The sequence below is a fragment of the Lucilia cuprina genome, chromosome 2 (assembly GCF_022045245.1).
Source record: "Lucilia cuprina isolate Lc7/37 chromosome 2, ASM2204524v1, whole genome shotgun sequence".
Classification (NCBI taxonomy): Eukaryota; Metazoa; Arthropoda; class Insecta; order Diptera; family Calliphoridae; genus Lucilia; species Lucilia cuprina.
In genome coordinates, this window is record NC_060950.1 from 45,385,704 (window position 1) to 45,406,647 (window position 20,944).

The following is a 20,944-nucleotide window of genomic DNA, read 5'->3' on the forward strand; positions in this document are numbered from 1 at the left end:
GTAATATTTCTATATTCGGCTGTGCCGAATCTTATATACCCTTCACCAAGTATGTTTTAAAAAACAGTTTTTATTTATTTTGTATCTCTGCACACATGTCACACATAACATACACACAAACAAACATAAACTGTAGCAGAAAGAAATATTAACCGTTGTACTGTAATACAACCGTCAAACTGTATTACCACCCTCAAACTAATATGAGCTATATTACCAACATGGCTTAATCGACTCCGCTATCTATAAGGATCCATAATATATATACTTTATAGGGTCGGAAAATTATATTATAGAAATTACAATAGGAATGATAAACTTATATATACCCTTCTCATGAAGGTGAAGGGCATAAAAATTAAAAAAAACATAATAATAATGTAATCTGAAATTAAATTAAGCAATAATAATATCAGAATAATTTTTTGCGATCAAAAAAAGATAAATTTATTTAATATTAATTTTAGAATTATTATAAATTTTTGGTCATTTACAGAAAAACTTCGTAAAAGTTATAAACATCAACCAATTGCCTTGGAAACATTTTTCAACGTCTTAGATTGGCGAGCCTGCTCTCATTTGTTTATTTAAAGCACGAAATATGCTGGCATCTATTTCTGATTCCGAACGACATTGGCGCAAAATTGTGAAGTAATCACGGCAGTACAGATGTTGAAAAAGAAAAAGGTGGGAAATAGAAGTATACGATAATTGGATTTATCATAACCCAAATATTAATAAATTAATATTTTATATAATAGACAACAAAACACTTCAAAGTAATTGAAATTCAATTAGATTGATACTAAAAAATGTTCAGAACAAACTTGTTATGCTCGTAAAAGAATATTTATATTTTTAATATGTGCATAATTATTAATATTAAACTGCTTAGTATTGTATAGGTTCTGGAAGGCTGGCTGATTAAGTAATGTTATCTACCTAAATTTTGAATATTTTCAAATATCGCTCCTTACAAAAATATTCAAAAGAAATCATATTTCTTCAGTTCATATACAACTATAATTAAGATTTAACTATGTTTGTAAAAAATTAAAAAACAATTTTTTACATGTAATCTGAAGAAATAGATTTTTAAAAAATAATATAGTGGTGGGAAGAAATGATCAAAACAAATTGTTATCTTAATTAAACATTTAGTTATCGAACACGTTGTTTTTATGATTTTAATCCAATACCAAATAACTAATTAACCAACTAAGTAACTATCTATCTATCAAACTAACTAAATAACTAACAAGCTAACTTACTAAATAACTAACTAACTAAAAACTAAATTACTAAATAACTAACTTATGCTGTTGTGATGGGTATGTGGAAATATAGGCCAGACCTCCCTTCATAACACCCCGTCAAAATTGGACCCTTAGGGTCCAAAACAAAATAAATGTTTTTTAATCAGTTTGTTTTGATAATTTTGTTCGGAACCTCATCATCGATTTTAAAAACCAAGTATGAGGAAATATAGGCCAGCCCATCCTCCATAACACTCCATATTTCGATTTTTGTCACAAGGTCAAAATTGGACCCTTAGGGTCCAAAACAAAACGAATGTTTTTATTTTCATAGATTTTAATAACGAAGTATGAGGAAGTATAGGCCAGACCTCCCTCCACAACACTCCGTATTTCGTTTTATGTCACAAGGTTAAAATTTAACAGTTTTTTTTGAAAGTTTTGTTCGGAACCTCATCATAGATTTTAAAAACCAGTAATGGGGAAATGTAGGCCAGACCTCCCCCCACAATATTTGTAACAAGGTCAAAATTGGACTCTTAGGGTAAAAAAACTGTTCGGTTGAAAACCAAGTATGAGGAAATATAGGCAACACCCGTGTAAAGTCGGTGTGGCTGTAATAATACCCGAGGTCTGGAAGTTGGGCAGGGTTGTTCCCTTGCTGAAGCCAGGGAAAAGTGCAAACCAGGGAGAATCTTACAGGCCTATCTCCCTCCTGTCACCAATTGTCAAGACGCTTGAGGCACTACTCCTCCCGGAATTACAACAACACCTACATCCTGCAGATCATCAACATGGATTCCCCCTAAAGCACAGTACAAAAACATCTTTAACCGCCATCACCACACAAGTTTGCCGCGGCCTTAATAAGGCTCGACCATGTCAACGAACGGTCCTCGTGGCACTCGACCTATCAAAGGCGTTTGATACGCTCAATCACGACATTTTCTTCAGAGACATTTTAACATCTGGTCTCTCTGACAACACTAAGGATGGCTAGTGAACTACATGTTTGGACATTTGTGGAGTTTAGGACCCAGAGATCTAAATCTCGTAGAATTAAACAGGGAGTACCCCAATGTGGAGTTCTTTCGCCGATCCTGTTTAATTTCTACATGTCTAAACTCCCAAAATCCCCGGACGGCGTCCAAATAATATTTTACGCCGATGACTGCTCGATATTGGCCACGGGCAATAGTATTGATGACCTTTGCGGCTTGATAAACAGGAAGTAGGGCTAGAACTGGATGTGACAGTCCGACGGTAAATCACCCCAAAATACTTGGTGTCACAATCTGCAACATGATGCAAAGTAGAAACAAGGTACTCAAGTCTCTAGCCGGCAGCACTTGGGGAATGGATAAAGAAACCTTGTTGACTACCTATCAAACTATTGGCCGGTCGGTGGTAAACTACGCAGCGTCAGTGTGGACACCTAGAGTTAGCTGTCAAAACGCAGCCCTAAGAACGGTGACAGGCTGCATTCAAATGAAATGCGAAGAACATCTGCATGAAGAAACGAAGATGCTTTCAGTTAAGGAACATAACATCATGCTGTCAAAGCAGTTCCTACTTTGATGTCATCGGAGGGGCCACCCTAACCACCATTTAACGGAGTTAGAAACAACCCCACCCCCCCGAGGAATGTCAGGAAAGATCTTCGTATGTATGAGAGTGACATCCAAGAACACCTGGATGATATAGAGGACGAAAGCTCATACAGGACAGCTTTGAATACCTTCCATCAACAGGCGGTGGAAGACTCCATCAATTCCCACCGCGAAAGTATTATACGTTCCTAGTTGCAAACGAGGAACGAAACATACCACGTCGTACTAGAGTGGTATTGGCACAACTTAGATCCGGATGGTGTACCCGTTTAAACTCGTACTGGTCGAGAATAAACGACACCATTCAAGATCTTTGTCCTGCGTGTGAACAGGCCCACACAATGTTCAACACCTTTTTAACTGCAGGGAAAATCCAACTCAGTTGGAACCTGAATCCCTTTGGACTCAGCCGTTGGATGCGGCTCGTCTACTGGGTTTAGATCTAACGGAGTTGGATAACCAGAGCGAAGAAGAAGAGCAGGGAATAATGTTTAAATATATATACGTGTAATTTCAGGTGTCGCTGCTACAATAACAACCATAACACCCCGTATTTCGATTTTTGTCACAATTTCAAAATTTGACCCTTAGGGTCCAAAAACTAAATGAGTGATTTTCTCAAAAAACTTTGAAAATTTTGTTCGGAACCTTAAGTATAAGGAAATATAAATGATTGATTAAAAAAACATTTTTTTTAGGAACCTCACCATAAATTATAAAAACCAAGTATGAGGAAATACAACCAGACCTCCTTCCACAACACCCCTTGTATCAATTTTTGTCACAAGGTCAAAATTGGACCCTTAGGGTCCAAAAACAATATAAGTTTTTTGAAAACATTTTAAAAACCAAGTGTGAGGAAATATAGGCCAGATATCTCTCTACAACACTCCGTATTTCGAATTTTGGCACAAGGTCAAAATAGGACCCTTAGGTCCAAAAACAAAATGAGTGATCTTTTCAAAAAACTGTTTTTTGAAAATATATAGTTGAAACGAAAAGTCGATTGTTCGACTTTTTGCATTTAATGAAAATTTGACTTTTTTCGACTTTTCGTCTTTTTTCGACTATTTTCGACTTTTTCCGATTATTTTCGACTTTTTCCGACTTTTTCTGACTTTTTTTTGACTTTTTCCCACTTTCAACTATATTCAACTTTTCGACTTTTTCCGATTTTTTTGACTTCATTCGACGTTTTTCGAATTTTCGACTATTCTTCAAAAAAATTCCTGCAATTTACTCATAATTATCCATACTTAAATTTATGTCATTGGCGATCACACCTTGAAAAGAGCCGTTTATTTATTTCATTACGATTTTAATTCGTTTTAATTATTTTAATTTGCAGAACACCAAATTCCATTTTACTTACAAAACAGACTTTATAGTCTTTTTTAACCAATATTTTATTAATTAAAATCAATTGTTTTTTTTTTAATTATTAAAAATTTAATTTTATTAAAAAGTATAAATATTTTTTAATAATCCAGATATATTTTTTTGGTACTATGTACCTTTTTTAATATATTATGGTTCTTTAATATTTAGTTAATATTAATTAATAAACTAAATTTTTGTGCAAATTCTGTTGAAATTTATCATTTAATTAAAAATCTTAGTTATGAAATTTATATTTTTTTTCATAAAGTTAAACAAAATTGTTTTTCTTCTCGTTTAAAAAATTATTTGAAATCTTTCGTTTTTACATTTGGTCTTGAGTATTTTTAATTTTGCAAATTTGTATATGATTATGTTATTAACAAATAAAATGAAGTCTTTTTATTAAATATAATAATTTTTCCATATTCATTATTTTTAAACAAATCCAATTTATAAGCTATCTTAGAATCAGTAGAAAGGCTTTCAATTTGCTGCATTAGTAATAAGTTATAAGTTTTTCGACTTTTTCCGACTATTTTCGACTTTTTCCGACTTCTTCCGACTTTTTCCGATTTTTTTTTTTGACTTTTTTCGACTTTTTCTGACTTTTTGACTTTTTATACCCACCATCAAAAAAGATAGGGGTATATTGTTTTTGTCATTCCGTTTGTAACACATTGAAATATTCGTCTAAGACCCATAAAAGTATATATATTCTGGGTCCTTATTAGATTCTAAGACGATCTAGCCATGTCCGTCCGTCTGTCCGTCTGTCTGTTGAAAACACGATAGAGTCCAAACGGAAGTAGCTAGCGAGCTGAAATTTTGCACAGATACTTATAGTTGATCCTTATAGTTGATTTGTTTGGTATTGAAAATGGGCAATATCGGTCCACGATTTCGCCTAGCCCCCATATAAGGCCTCCTTTAGAAAATTACATTATCGCCAATAACTGACTAACAAAAGCATCAATAGCGCTGTAATTCGGCACAAACATGTTTTATGGGGACATAAATCCTTTCATAGAATTTCATAAGGATCGGTCCATAATTGACCCTACCCCCCATACAAAGTACCCTTCAGAAAATGACTTTATCGTTCACAACTGACTAACAGAAGCATCAATAGCGGTGTAATTCGGCACAAACATGTTTTATGGTGACATAAATCTCTTCGTAGAATTTTATAAGGATCGGTCCATAATTGACCCTACCCCCCATATAAAGACCCCTTCTGAAAATGACTTTATCGCCAATAACTGGCTAAGAGAAGCATCAATAGCAGTGAAATTCGACACAAACATGTTTTATAGGGACATAAATCTGTTCATAGAATTTCATAAGGATCGGTCCATAATTGACCCTACCCCCCATACAAAGTACCCTTCAGAAAATGACTTTATCGCTCACAACTGACTAACAGAAGCATCAATAGCAGTGTAATTCGGCACAAACATGTTTTATGGGGACATAAATCTTTTCGTAGAATTTTATAAGGATCGGTTCATAATTGACCCTACCCCCCATATAAAGACCCCTTCAGAAATTGACTTTGTCGCTCATAACTGGCTAAGAGAAGCATCAATAGCGGTGAAATTCGGCACAAACATGTTTTATGGTCTCATAAATCTCTTTGTAGAATTTTATAAGGATAATTGACCCTATACATAATTGACCCTATCCCACCTATAAGGTCCCTTTCAGAAAATGACTTTAATGCTCATATCTACCTTAAGAAGCATATATATAACAATAATATTCGACATATAAAAGTTTTATGGGAACTAAAATCATTTTCTTAAATGAGTCCATTATTATATGATGAGTCCATTATTATGTAACCCCCTAATAATGTGCCCTTTAGACAACGAATTCAACGCTCATTACTACAAAATTCTACATACACAAGTTTCGTGCGAGCCAAAATCTCCCTATCAAATTTTATAAGGATCGATCCTTATTGAAAGTAAGAATATCGGTTCACGTTTTCTCCTATCCCTATGAAAATGCCCCCTTCAGAAAATAACTTTATCGCTAAGAGATGTATGCTCATATCTGCTCATAACATATCTGCTCATAACATATATATAAAGCAATAAAATTCGACATAAAAAAGTTTTATAGGAAACAAAATCATTTTCATAAATTTAACGAAAATGGATTTATAATTGACCTTACCAAGGTCCCCTTCTGAAAATGACTTTAAGACATATTACTGACCCAAAAATGTAAGTACATCAGTAAAATTCTACATAAACATGAATGATTTGATGGTGGGTATATAAGATTCGGCATGGCCGAATATAACATTCTTACTTGTTTTAGACTTTTTTCGACTCTTTCCGACTTTTCGACTATTATTTACAAAGTCGACTTTTCGACTTTTTTCATAGACGATAGTCGAGTTATCGACTTTTTTGGAACAAAATAGTCGACTTCGACTTTTTTCGACAAAAAGTCAATTGTTCGATTATTCGAAAGTCGATTTATAGAACCCTAGGCCAGACCTCCCTCCGCAAACCCCGTATTCCGATTTTTATCACAATGTCAAAAATGAGTGAGTTTTTCAAAAACCAGTTTTTTGAAAAAATTTGTTCGGAACCTCACATAGATTTTAAAAACCAGGTATGAGGAAATATAGGCCAGGCCGCCCTCCACAACACTCCGTATATCGATCTTTGTCACAAGTCAAAATTGGACCCTTAGGTCCAAAAACAAAATTAGTGATTTCTTCAAAAAACAGTTTTTTGAAAATTTTTTCGGAACCTCATCATAAATTTTAAAAACCTGAAAATTTAGGCCAGACCTTCCTCCACAACATCCTGTATTTCAATTATTGTCGCAAGGTCAAAATTAGGGTCCAAAAACAAAATGAGTGATTTTTTCCAAAAACAAAATGAGTGATTTCTTTGAAAATTTTGTTCGAAACCTCATCATAGATTTTAAAAACGAAGTATGAGGAAATATAGGCCAGACCTCCCTCCAGAACACTCCTTATTTCGTTTCATGTCACAATGTTAAAATTTAACCCTTCGGGTCCTAAAAAATTGAGTGTTTTTTTAAAAAACAGTTGTTTTGAAAGTTTTGTTCGGGGAAATATAGGCCAGACCTCCCCAAGTATGATGCAATATAGGCCAAATGCCTGAATATTTTGTGCATGGACCTCTGTTCTACTTCCATCATGATTAATAGAAGCAGTTTGGGGGCATTAGTATTACGACGCGAGAGGTGAAATTCTTGGACCGTCGTAAGACTAACTTAAGCGAAAGCATTTGCCAAAGATGTTTTCATTAATCAAGAACGAAAGTTAGAGGTTCGAAGGCGATCAGATACCGCCCTAGTTCTAACCATAAACGATGCCAGCTAGCAATTGGGTGTAGCTACTATCATGGCTCTCTCAGTCGCTTCCCGGGAAACCAAAGCTTTTGGGCTCCGGGGGAAGTATGGTTGCAAAGCTGAAACTTAAAGGAATTGACGGAAGGAAACCACCAGAAGTTAAATTGACTCAACACCTATATAACCAAGAATGAAACAATATAAGACCTCCCTCCACAATACCCCGTATTTCGATATTTGCCACAAGGGTAATATTGGACCCTTAGGGTCCAAAAACTAAATGAGTGTTTTTTTTTTCAAAAAACAGTTTTTTTTTAAAATTTTGTTCGGAACCTCATCATAGATTTTACAAACCAGCTACGGGAAAATATAGGCCAGACCTCCCTCCATAACACCCCGTATTTGGATTTTTCTCACAATTTCAAAATGAGTGATTTTCTAAAAAAAACAGTTTTTTGAAAATTTTGTTCGGAAACTCATCATAGATTTTAAAAACCAAGTATGAGGAATTATAGGCCAGAACTCCCCCCACAACACCCATTTCGATATTTGTCACAAGGTCAAAATTGGACCCTTACGGTCAAAAAACTAAATGAGTGTTTTTCTCCACAAAAAAAAAGATTTTTTTAAATTTTGTTTGAAACCTCATCATAGATATTAAAAATCAAGTTTGAGAAAATATAGGCCAGACATCCCACCATAACACCCCGTATTTCGATTTTTGTCACAATTTCAAAATTGGAGCCTTAGGGTCCAAAAACTAAATGAGTGATTTTCTCAAAAAACTGGTTTTTGAAAATTTTGTTAGGAACCTCATCATAGATTTAAAAAACAAGTATGAGTAAATATAGGCCAGACATCCCTCCATAACACCCCGTATTTTCGATTTTTGTTACAAGGTCAAATTTGGACCCTTTGGTCCAAAAACAAAGTGAGAGTTTTTTTCAAAAAACTGTTTTTTGATAATTTTGTTCGGAACCTCATCATATATACAATATACCAAGTTTGAGAAAATATAGGCCATACATCCCCCCATAACACCCCGTATTTTGATTTTTGTCACAATTTCAAAATTGGACTCATAGATTTTAAAAAAGAAGTATGAGAATATATAGGCCAGTGTTTTTTCAAAATACAGTTTTTTGAAAATTTTGCTCGGAACCACATCTTAGATTTTAAAAAACAGGTATGAGGAAATATAGGTAAAACCTCCCTCCGCAACAACCCGCATTTCGATTTTTGTCACAATGTCAAAAATGAGTGATTTAAAAAACCCGATTTTTGAATATTTTGTTCGGAACATTTTAAATCGTACATTTTAAAAACCTAGTATGAGGAAATATAGGCCTCCCTTCGTAACACTCTGTATTTAGATTTGTGTCACAATTTCAAAATTGGACCCTTAATGTTCAAAAAAAAAAAAAAAATCGGAACCTCATCATAGATTTTAAAAACCAAGTTTGAGTAAATATAGGCCAGAACTCCCCGCACAACACCCCGTATTTCGATTTCTTAATATCATAGATATTAAAAACCAAGTATGAGTAAATATAGGACAGACCTCTCTCCACAACAACCCGTATTTCGATTTTGGTCACAATTTCAAAATTGGACCCTTAGGGACCAAAAACTAAATGAGTGATTTTCTCAAAAAATAGTTTTTTGAAAATTTTGTTCGGAACCTCATCATAGATATTAAAAACCAAGTTTGAGTAAATATAGGCCAGACATCCCTCCATACAACCCAGATTTCAATTTTTGTTACAAGGTAAAATTTGAATCTTTAAGGTCCATAAACTAAATGAGTGATTTTCTCAAAAAGAGTTCTTTGAAAATTTTGTTAGGAACCTCTTCACAGATTTTAAAAACCAAGTATGAGGAAATATAGGCCAGACCTCCCTCCATAACACCCCGTATTTCGATTTTTGTCACAATTTCAAAATTAGACCCTTAGGGTCCAAAAACTAAATGAGTGATTTTCTTTAAAAACAGTTTTTTGAAAATTTTGTTAGGAACCTCATCATAGATATTAAAAAACATGTATGAGTAAATATAGGCCAGACATCCTTTCATAAAACCCCGTATTTCGATTTTTGCCACAATTTCAAAATTGGACCCTTATTTGTTAGGAACCTCATTATAGATTTAAAAAAACAAGTATGAGTAAATATAGGTCAGACATCCCTCCATAACATCCCGTATTTCGATTTTAGTCACAATTTCAAAATTGGACCCTTAGGCTCCAAAAACTAAATGAGTGATTTTCTCAAAAAACAGTTTTTTGAAAAGTTTGTTCGGAACCTCATCATAGATTTTAAAAACCAAGTATGAGGTAATATAGGCCAGAACTGCCCCCACAACACCCCGTATGAGTAAATATAGGCCAGACCTCTCTCCACAACAACCTGTATTTCGATTTTGGTCACAATTTCAAAATTGGACTCTTAGGGTCCAAAAACTAAATGAGTGACCATTTCAAAAAATACAAGCTCAAAAATGAGTGATTTTTTAAAAACTGTTTTTTGAAAATTTTGTTAGGAACCTCATTATAGATTTAAAAACCAAATATGATTAAATATAGGCCAGACCTCCCACCATAGCACCCCGTATTTCAATTTTTGTCACAATTTCAATCCAAACTAAATGAATGATTTCTTCAAAAAACTGTTTTTTGAAAATTTTGTTCGGAACCTAATCATAGATTTTAAAAACGAAGAATGAGAAAATATAGCCCAGACCTCCCTCCACAACACCCCGTATTTCGATTTTTGTCACAAGGTTAAAAATGAGTGATTTTTTTACAGTTTTTTTTTTTAATTTTGTTCGACACCTCTTAGGATCCAATAACTAAATGAGGGATTTTCTCAAAAAAAAATTTTTTTTTTTAATTTTGTTCTGAACCTCATCATAGATATTAAAAACCAAGTATGAGTAAATATAGGCCAAACATCCCTTCATAACACCCCGTATTTTGATTTTATTCACAATTTCAAAATTGGACCCTTAGGGTCCAAAAACTAAATAAGTGATTTTCTCAAAAAACAGTTTTTTTGTTAATTTTGTTAGAAACCTCATCGCAGATTTTAGAAACCAAGTATGATGAAATATAGGTCAGACCTCCCTCCATAACACCCCGTGTTTTGATTTTTGTCACAATTTCAAAATTGGAACCTTAGGGTCCAAAAACTTAATGAGTGATTTTCTCAAAAAACAGTTTTTTGAAAAATTAGTTCGGAAACTCATCATAGATTTGTAAAACCAAGTATGAGTCAATCTGGTCAGAACTCCCCCAACAACACCACATATTTCGATTTTTGCCACAATGTCAAAAATTAGTGATTTAAAAAAAACAGTTTTTTGAAAATTTTGTTCGAAACATCATCATAGATTTAAAAACCAAGTAGGAGTAAATATAGGCCAGACATCCTTTCATAACACCTCGTATTTCGATATTTGTCAAAATTTTAAAATATGTCCCTTGGGGTCCAAACACTAAATGAGTGATTTTCTCAACAAACAGTTTTTGAAAATTTTGTTCTGAACCTCATCATATATATTAAAAACCAAGTATGAGTAAATATAGGGCAGACATCCTTCCATAACACGCCGTATTTCAATATTTGTCACAATTTCAAAATTGGTCCCTTAGCGTCCAAAAACTAAATGAGTGATTTTCTCAAAAAACAGTTTTTTGAAAATTTTGTTAGGAAGCTATTAACAGATTTTAAAAACCAAGTTTTAGGAAATATAGGCCAGACATCCCTCCATAACACAACGTATTTCAATTTTTGTCACAAGGTCAAAAATGAGCGATTTTTTTTAAAATTTCAATGAGTGATTTTCTCAAAAAACAGTTTTTTTTAAATATAGGCCAGACCACTCTCCACAACAACCCGTATTTCGATTTTTGTCACAATTTCAAAATTGGACCCTTAGGGTCCAAACCCTAAATAAGAGATTTTCTCAAAAACAGTTTTTTGAAAATTTTGTTCGGAACCGCGTCATAGATATTAAAAATCAAGTTTGAGTAAATATAGGCCAGACATCCCTCCATAACACCCCATATTTCGTTTTTTGTCACAATTTCAAAATTGGACCCTTAGGATCCAAAAACTAAATGAGTGATTTTCTCAAAAAACAGTTTTTTGACAATTTTGTTCGGAATCTCATACTAGATATTAAAAACCAAGTTTGAGTAAATATGGGCCAGACATCCCTCCACAACACCCCGTATTTCGATTTATGTTACGAGATCAAATTTAAACCCTTTGGTCCAAAAACCAAATGAGTGATTTTCTCAAAAAACAGTTTTTTGAAAATTTTGTTAGGAACTTCATCACAGATTTTAAAAACCAAGTATGAGGAAATATAGGCCAGACCTCCCTCCATAACACCCCGTATTTCAATTTTTGTCACAAGGTCAAAAATTAGTGATTTTTTCAAAAAAACATTTTTTTGAAAATTTTGTTCGTAACCTCATTATAGATTTAAAAACCCGTATTTCGATTTTTGTCACAATTTCAAAATTGGTCCCTTTAGGGTCCAAAAACTAAATGAGTGATTTTCTCAAAAAACAATTTTTTGAAAATTTTGTTCTGAACCTCATCATAGATATTAAAAACCAAGGAATAACAAGTAGTCCGACTCTTTGACAGCAGTAACTAACTCTAAGCATGTGTTAGTGAAAAAGTGCCTAAATCTAAATATGTGTTAGTAATAAAAAATATATGTATTGGTGCATTCTAAACACACAGAGTTTTATTAAAAAGTTACAATTTTAAATTTGTTCGAATTTTCATTACCAAAAATTTAAACTCTGTTTGTAAAATAAAATTCAACAACAACAAAAATGAAATGTCAATAAATTACCAAAAAAATGTTTTTCCAGTTCATGAAAATTAAACAAAATTATAAATTAAAAGTTCTTTAAAACTATTTTAAAAAATTGCAGTTTTTTGTGGTTAACTGCAATTTCGCGTACGATCCTTAAAAGTGGCCAAAAAGTAAGTTAAACATTTGAGTGTTTTGACAAGTTTTAATTTCTCACAAGAGAGTCGAATTCACACGGTACTCGTAGATGTGAGAGTAATTTCTTATATGTGAGAGTCGGACTACTTGTTATACTTTGTTAAAAACTAAGTATGAGTAAATATAGGCCAGGCCTCTCTCCACGACAACCCGTATTTCGATTTTTGTCACAATTTCAAAATTGGACCCTAAGGGTCCATTTTCTCAAAAAAAAGTTTTTTGAAAATTTTGTTCGGAACCTCATCATATATATTAAAAAACAAGTTTGAGTACATATAGGCCAGACATCCCACCATAACACCCCGTATTTCGATTTTTGTCACAATATCAAAATTAGACCCTTAGGAACCCCACTAAATGAGTGATTTTCTTAAAAAACTGTTCTTTGAAAATTTTGTTCGCAACCCATCACAAATTTTTAAAACCAAGTATGAGGAAATGTAGGCCCGACCTACCTTCATAACACCTAGTATTTTCGATTTTTGTTACAGGAACCTCATAATAGTTTTTAGTAACGAAGTATGAGGAAATATAGGCCAGACCTCCCTCCACAACACCCCGTATTTCGATTTATGTCACAAGGTCAAAATTTAACCCTTAGGGTCCGAAAACTAAATTTCCATTTTTGTTACAAGGTAAAATTTGGACCCTTTGGTTCCAAAGCAAAATAAATGTTTTTTCAAAAAACAGTTTTTTGAAAATTTTGTTCGGAACCTCATCATAGATATTTTAGTAACGAAGTTTTTAGTAACGAAGTATGAGGAAATATAGGCCAGACCTCCCTCCACAACACCCCGTATTTCGATTTATGTCACAAGGTCAAAATTTAACCCTTAGGGTCCGAAAACTAAATGGCATATAGGCCAGACATCCCTCTATAACACCCCGTATATCGATTTTTGTCACAAGGTCAAAATAGGACCCTTTGTTCCAAAAACAAATTGATTGATCATTTCAAAAAACAGTTTTTTGAAAATTTTGTTCGGAAACTCATCACAGATTTTAAAAACCAAGTATGAGACAATATAGGCAAGACCTCCCCCCCCCCACAACACTTCGTATTTCGATATTCGTCACAAGGTGTTTGGTACTTCATCGCAGGTTTTAAAAACCAAGTATGAGGTAATATTGGCCAGACCTCCCTTCATAACACCGCGTATTTTCGATTTTTGTTACAAGCTCAATTTTGGACCAAAAACAGAATGAGTGATTTTTTCAAAAAACTGTTTTTTGAAAATTTTGTCCGAAAGCTCATCATATATTTTAAAAACAAAGTATGAGGAAATATAGGCCAGACCTCCATCCATAACACCCCGTATTTCGATATTTGTCACATGGTCAAAATAGGACCCAGTTTTTTGAAAAGTTTGTTAGGAACCACATCACAGATTTGAGGAAATATAGGCCAGACCTCCATCCATAACTCCCCGTATTTCGATTTTTGTCACAAGGTCAAAATTGGATCCTTAGGGTCTAAAAAGTGATTTTTTTTAAAAAACGGTTTTCTGAAAATTTTGTTCGGAGCCTCAAGTATGAGGAAATATAGGCCAGACATCCCTCCACAACACTCTGTTTTTCGATTTTTGTCCTTTAGGGTCCAAAAACAAAATGAGTTTTTTTTCAAAATCAGATTTAGGAACCAAGTATCAGTAAATATAGGCCAGACATAACTCCATAACACCCCGTATTTTGATTTTTGTCACAAGGTCAAAATTGGACCCCTAGGGTCCAAAAACAAAATGAGTGATTTTTTCAAAAAAAAGTTTTTTTTGAAGATTTTGTAGGATCCTCATAATAGATTTGTAAAACCAGGTAAAGGAAATATAGTCCAGACTAGGGTTCTATAAATCGACATTCGAATAATCGAACAATCGACTTTTTGTCGAAAAAAGTCGAAGTCGACTATTTTGTTCCAAAAAAGTCTATAACTCGACTAGTCTATGAAAAAAGTCGACTTTGTAAATAAAAGTCGAAAATTTTATTCGGAACCTCATCATACACTTTAAAAACCAAGTATGAGGAAATATAGGCCAGACCACCTCCAACAACACCTCGTATTTCGATTTTTGTCACAAGGTCAAAATTGAATCCATAGGGTCCAAAAACAAAATGAGTAATTTTTTAAAAAAAAAGTTTTTTTGAAAATTTTGTACGGATCCTAATCATAGATATTTAAAAACAGGTAGAGGAAATATAGGCCAGACTAGGGTTCTATAATTCGACATTCGAATAATCGAACAATCGACTTTTTGTCGAAAAAAGTCGAAGTCGACTATTTTGTTCTAAAAAAGTCGATAACTCGACTATTGTCTATGAAAAAAGTCGACTTTGTAAAAAAAAGTCGGAAAGAGTCTAAAACTCGGAAGAAGTCTAAAACTCGGAAGAAGTCGAAAAAATCGGAAAAAGTCGAAAAAAGTCGGAAGAAGTCGAAAATAGAAAGAAGTCGAAAAAACTCAAAAAAATTGCAACAAATAGAAAAATATAAATAAATTTTTTTTATTAACAATAACAATAACAATAACAATAACAATAACAATAACAATAACAATAACAATAACAATAACAATAACAATAACAATAACAATAACAATAACAATAACAATAACAATAACAATAACAATAACAATAACAATAACAATAACAATAACAATAACAATAACAATAAACAATAACAATAACAATAACAATAACAATAACAATAACAATAACAATAACAATAACAATAACAATAACAATAACAATAACAATAACAATAACAATAACAATAACAATAACAATAACAATAACAATAACAATAACAATAACAATAACAATAACAATAACAATAACAATAACAATAACAATAACAATAACAATAACAATAACAATAACAATAACAATAACAATAACAATAACAATAACAATAACAATAACAATAACAATAACAATAACAATAACAATAACAATAACAATAACCATAACAATAACAATAACAATAACAATAACAATAACAATAACAATAACAATAACAATAACAATAACAATAACAATAACAATAACAATAACAATAACAATAACAATAACAATAACAATAACAATAACAATAACAATAACAATAACAATAACAATAACAATAACAATAACAATAAAAAACAATAACAATAACAATAACAATAACAATAACAATAACAATAACAATAACAATAACAATAACAATAACAATAACAATAACAATAACAATAACAATAACAATAACAATAACAATAACAATAACAATAACAATAACAATAACAATAACAATAACAATAACAATAACAATAACAATAACAATAACAATAACAATAACAATAACAATAACATAACAATAACAATAACAATAACAATAACAATAACAATAACAATAACAATAACAATAACAATAACAATAACAATAACAATAACAATAACAACTAACAATAACAATAACAATAACAATAACAATAACAATAACAATAACAATAACAATAACAATAACAATAACAATAACAATAACAATAACAATAACAATAACAATAACAATAACAATAACAATAACAATAACAATAACAATAACAATAACAATAACAATAACAATAACAATAACAATAACAATAACAATAACAATAACAATAACAATAACAATAACAATAACAAAATACAATAACAATAACAATAACAATAACAAATAACAATAACAATAACAATAACAATAACAATAACAATAACAATAACAATAACAATAACAATAACAATAACAATAACAATAACAATAACAATAACAATAACAATAACAATAACAATAACAATAACAATAACAATAACAATAACAATAACAATAACAATAACAATAACAATAACAATAACAAACAATAACAATAACAATAACAATAACAATAACAATAACAATAACAATAACAATAACAATAACAATAACAATAACAATAACAATAACAATAACAATAACAATAACAATAACAATAACAATAACAATAACAATAACAATAACAATAACAATAACAATAACAATAACAATAACAATAACAATAACAATAACAATAAACAATAACAATAACAATAACAATAACAATAACAATAACAATAACAATAACAATAACAATAACAATAACAATAACAATAACAATAACAATAACAATAACAATAACAATAACAATAACAATAACAATAACAATAACAATAACAATAACAATAACAATAACAATAACAATAACAATAACAATAACAATAACAATAACAATAACAATAAATAACAATAACAATAACAATAACAATAACAATAACAATAACAATAACAATAACAATAACAATAACAATAACAATACAATAACAATAACAATAACAATAACAATAACAATAACAATAACAATAACAATAACAATAACAATAACAATAACAATAACAATAACAATAACAATAACAATAACAATAACAATAACAATAACAATAACAATAACAAAACAATAACAATAACAATAACAATAACAATAACAATAACAATAACAATAACAATAACAATAACAATAACAATAACAATAACAATAACAATAACAATAACAATAACAATAACAATAACAATAACAATAACAATAACAATAACAATAACAATAACAATAACAATAACAATAACAATAACAATAACAATAACAATAACAATAACAATAACAATAACAATAACAATAACAATAACAATAACAATAACAATAACAATAACAATAACAATAACAATAACAATAACAATAACAATAACAATAACAATAACAATAACAATAAACAATAACAATAACAATAACAATAACAATAACAATAACAATAACAATAACAATAACAATAACAATACAATAACAATAACAATAACAATAACAATAACAATAACAATAACAATAACAATAACAATAACAATAACAATAACAATAACATAACAATAACAATAACAATAACAATAACAATAACAATAACAATAACAATAACAATAACAATAACAATAACAATAACAATAACAATAACAATAACAATAACAATAACAATAACAATAACAATAACAATAACAATAACAATAACAATAACAATAACAATAACAATAACAATAACAATAACAATAACAATAACAATAACAATAACAATAACAATAACAATAACAATAACAATAACAATAACAATAACAATAACAATAACAATAACAATAACAATAACAATAACAATAACAATAACAATAACAATAACAATAACAATAACAATAACAATAACAATAACAATAATAATAATAATAATAAACATTATAAATTTACGCTTCTGGCAACTTTATAAATTTTTAACTCTGGTCGCAAAAAAGTTGAAAAGTCGTAAATAGTCGAAAAATCGAAAAAGTGACCATTTATAAAATACTAAAAGTCGAAAAATCGACTTTTAACTAAATGCAAAAAGTCTAAAGTCGACTTTTTATAAAATGCAAAAAGTCTTTCGACTTTCATAAAATGAAAAAAGTCGAAAAGTCGACTTTTCATAAAATGCAAAAAATCGAAAAGTCGACCTTTCGTTTCAACTATAGAACCATAGGCCAGACCTCCCTCCACAACAACCCGTATTTCGATTTTCCCACAAGGTGAAAAACAAGTGATTTAATAAAAACAGTTTTTTGAAAATTTCGTTCGGAGCCTCATCATAGATTTAGGAACCAAGTATGATTAAATATAGACCCTTCATAACACCCCGTATTTCGATTTTTGCCACAACTTCAAAATTTGTCCCCTAGGGTCCAAAAACAAAATGAGTGATTTTTTCAATTTTTACCTTGTGACAAATATCGAAATACTGGGTGTTGCGGAGGGATTTCTGGCATATATTTCCTCATACTCCGTTTTTTTAAATCTATGATGAGATTTCAAACAAAATTTTCAAACAACTGTTTTTTTGAAAAAATCACTCATTTTTGTAATACTACAAAAAACTCAGGCTTCCAGGCTTAAACAATTTACTGGTCCAACAAAATCACTATTAATTTTTTGTCCATTTTCTCATTTTCTAGTTTCAAATTCAGTGTCGTTCTTATAATGACAGCTTGTCCAAATTTAAAACCATTTATAATATAAATTCTCCCTGTGCTTTTATTGCGCTAATAGGTGGTGTTCCGCAAATTAAAATAGTTAAAATGAATTAAAATCGTAATGAAATAAATAAACAGCTCTTTTCAAGGTGTGATCGCCAATGACATAAATATAAGTATGGAGAATTATGAGTAAATTGCAAGATTTTTTTTTTGAAAAATAGTCGAAAAGTCGAAAAATGTCGAAGTCGAAAATTCGAAAAACGTCGAAAGAAGTCGAAAAAATCGGAAAAAGTTGAAAATAGTCGGAAAAGTCAAAAAGTCGGAAAAGTCGAAAATAGTCGAAAAGCGGAAAAAGTCGACTATTTATAAAATATTAAAAGTCGAAAAATCGACTTTTAATTAAATGAAAAAGTCGAAAAATCGACTTTTAACTAAATACAAAAAGTCGAAAAGTCGACTTTTCATAAAATGCAAAAAGTCGAAAAGTCGACTTTTCATAAAATGCAAATAGTCGAAAAGTCGACTTTTCGTTTCAACTATAGAACCCTACTTTTTCATAGATTTTTTAATACAAGTATAGGGAAATATAAGCCAGACCTCCCTTCACAACACCCCGTATTTCGATTTTTGTCACATGGTCAAAATTGAACCCTTAGGGTCCAAAAAATAAATGAGTGATTTTCTCAAAAAACAGTTTTCTGAAAATTTTGTTTGGCGCCTCGTCAAAAATTTTAAAAACCAAGTATGAGGAAATAAAGGCCAGATCACCCTCCACAACAGCCTGTTTTTCGATATTTGTCACAAGGACAAAAAGTCCAAAAACAAAACGAGTGATTTTTTCAAAAATCACCTCATCATAGATTTAAAAAACCAAGTATGAGGAAATATAGGCCTGACCTCCTGTTACAACTCCCCGTATTTTGGTTTTTGTCACAAGGTCAAAATTGGACCCTTAGGATCCAAAAACTAAATGGGTGATTTTTTTAAATAACAGTTTTTTGAAAATTTTGTTCAAGTATGAGGAAATATAGGCCAGACCACCTTCAACAACACCCTGTATTTCGATTTTTGCCACAAAGGTATAATTGGACCCTTAGGGTCCAAATGGGTGTTTTTTCAAAAAGCAGTTTTTTAAAAATTTTGTGCGGAACCTCATCGTAGATTTAAAAAACCAAGCATGATGAAATATTGGCCATTCCTCCCTCCACAACATCTCGTTTTTTATATTTGTCACAAGGTCAAAATTGGACGCTTAGGGTCCAAAAACAAAATAAGTGATTTTTTCTGTTTTTTGAAAATTTTGTTCGGAACCTCATCATAGATTTTAAAAACTAAGTATGAGGGAATATAAGCCAGACCACCTTCAACAATATAAGCCAGACCTCCCTCCACAACACTCCCTATTTCGATTTTTGTGACAAGGTCAAAATTGGTCCCTTAGGGTCCAAAAACAAAATGAGTGATTTGTTCAAAAAACAGTTTTCGTATTTCGATTTTTGCCACAAGGGCATAATTGGACCCTTAGGGTCCAAATGGGTAATTTTTCAAAAAGCAGTTTTTTAAAAATTTTGTGCGGAACCTCATCGTAGATTTTAAAAACCAAGTATGAAGAAAAACTGTTTTTTTAAAAAAACTGTTTTTTTTTTAAATTTGTGTTCGGAACCTCACGTACATTTTAAAAACCAATTATGAGGCCAGACCTCCTGTTACAACACCCCGTATTTTAATTTTTGTCACAAGGTCAAAATTTGTTCCTTAGGATCCAAAAACTAAATTAGTGATTTTTTCAAATAACAGTTTTTTGAAAATTTTGTTCGGAACCTCATCATAGATTTTAAAAACTAAGTATAACGAAATATAGGCCAGACATCCCCCAGAACACTCTGTATTTCGATTTATGTCACAAGGTCAAAATTGGTCCTTTAGGGTCAAAAAACAAAATGAGTGTTTTTTTTTCAAAAAAACATTTTTTTCGGAACCTCATCATAAATTTTAAAAACCAGATATGAGGATGTATAGGTCAGACCTTTCTTCGCAACACAAGTTTTTTGAGAACTTTGATCGGGACCTCATCATAGATTTAAGAAACCAAGTATTAGGAACTATAGGCCAGACCTCCCTTCATAACACCCCGTATTTCGATTTTTGTATCAATTTCAAAATTGGACCCTTAGGGTCCCAAAACAAAATGAGTGATTTTTTCAAAAAATAGTTTTTTTTAAATTGTGTTCAGAATCTCTTCATAGATTTCAAAAACCAGGTATGAGCAAATGTAG

The 20,944-nt window shown here is 31.0% G+C and overlaps 1 protein-coding gene across 1 annotated transcript; it reads left to right on the forward strand.

The window, feature by feature from the left end:
• Positions 1-17,548: 17,548 nt before the first annotated feature.
• LOC124419647 (GATA zinc finger domain-containing protein 15-like) lies at positions 17,549-17,803 on the forward strand (the record flags this gene model as incomplete). The annotated part of the gene is made up of 1 exon (XM_046949885.1): positions 17,549-17,803. A coding segment is annotated over one exon (255 nt), but the record flags the coding sequence as incomplete, so codon positions are not given.
• Positions 17,804-20,944: the final 3,141 nt, after the last annotated feature.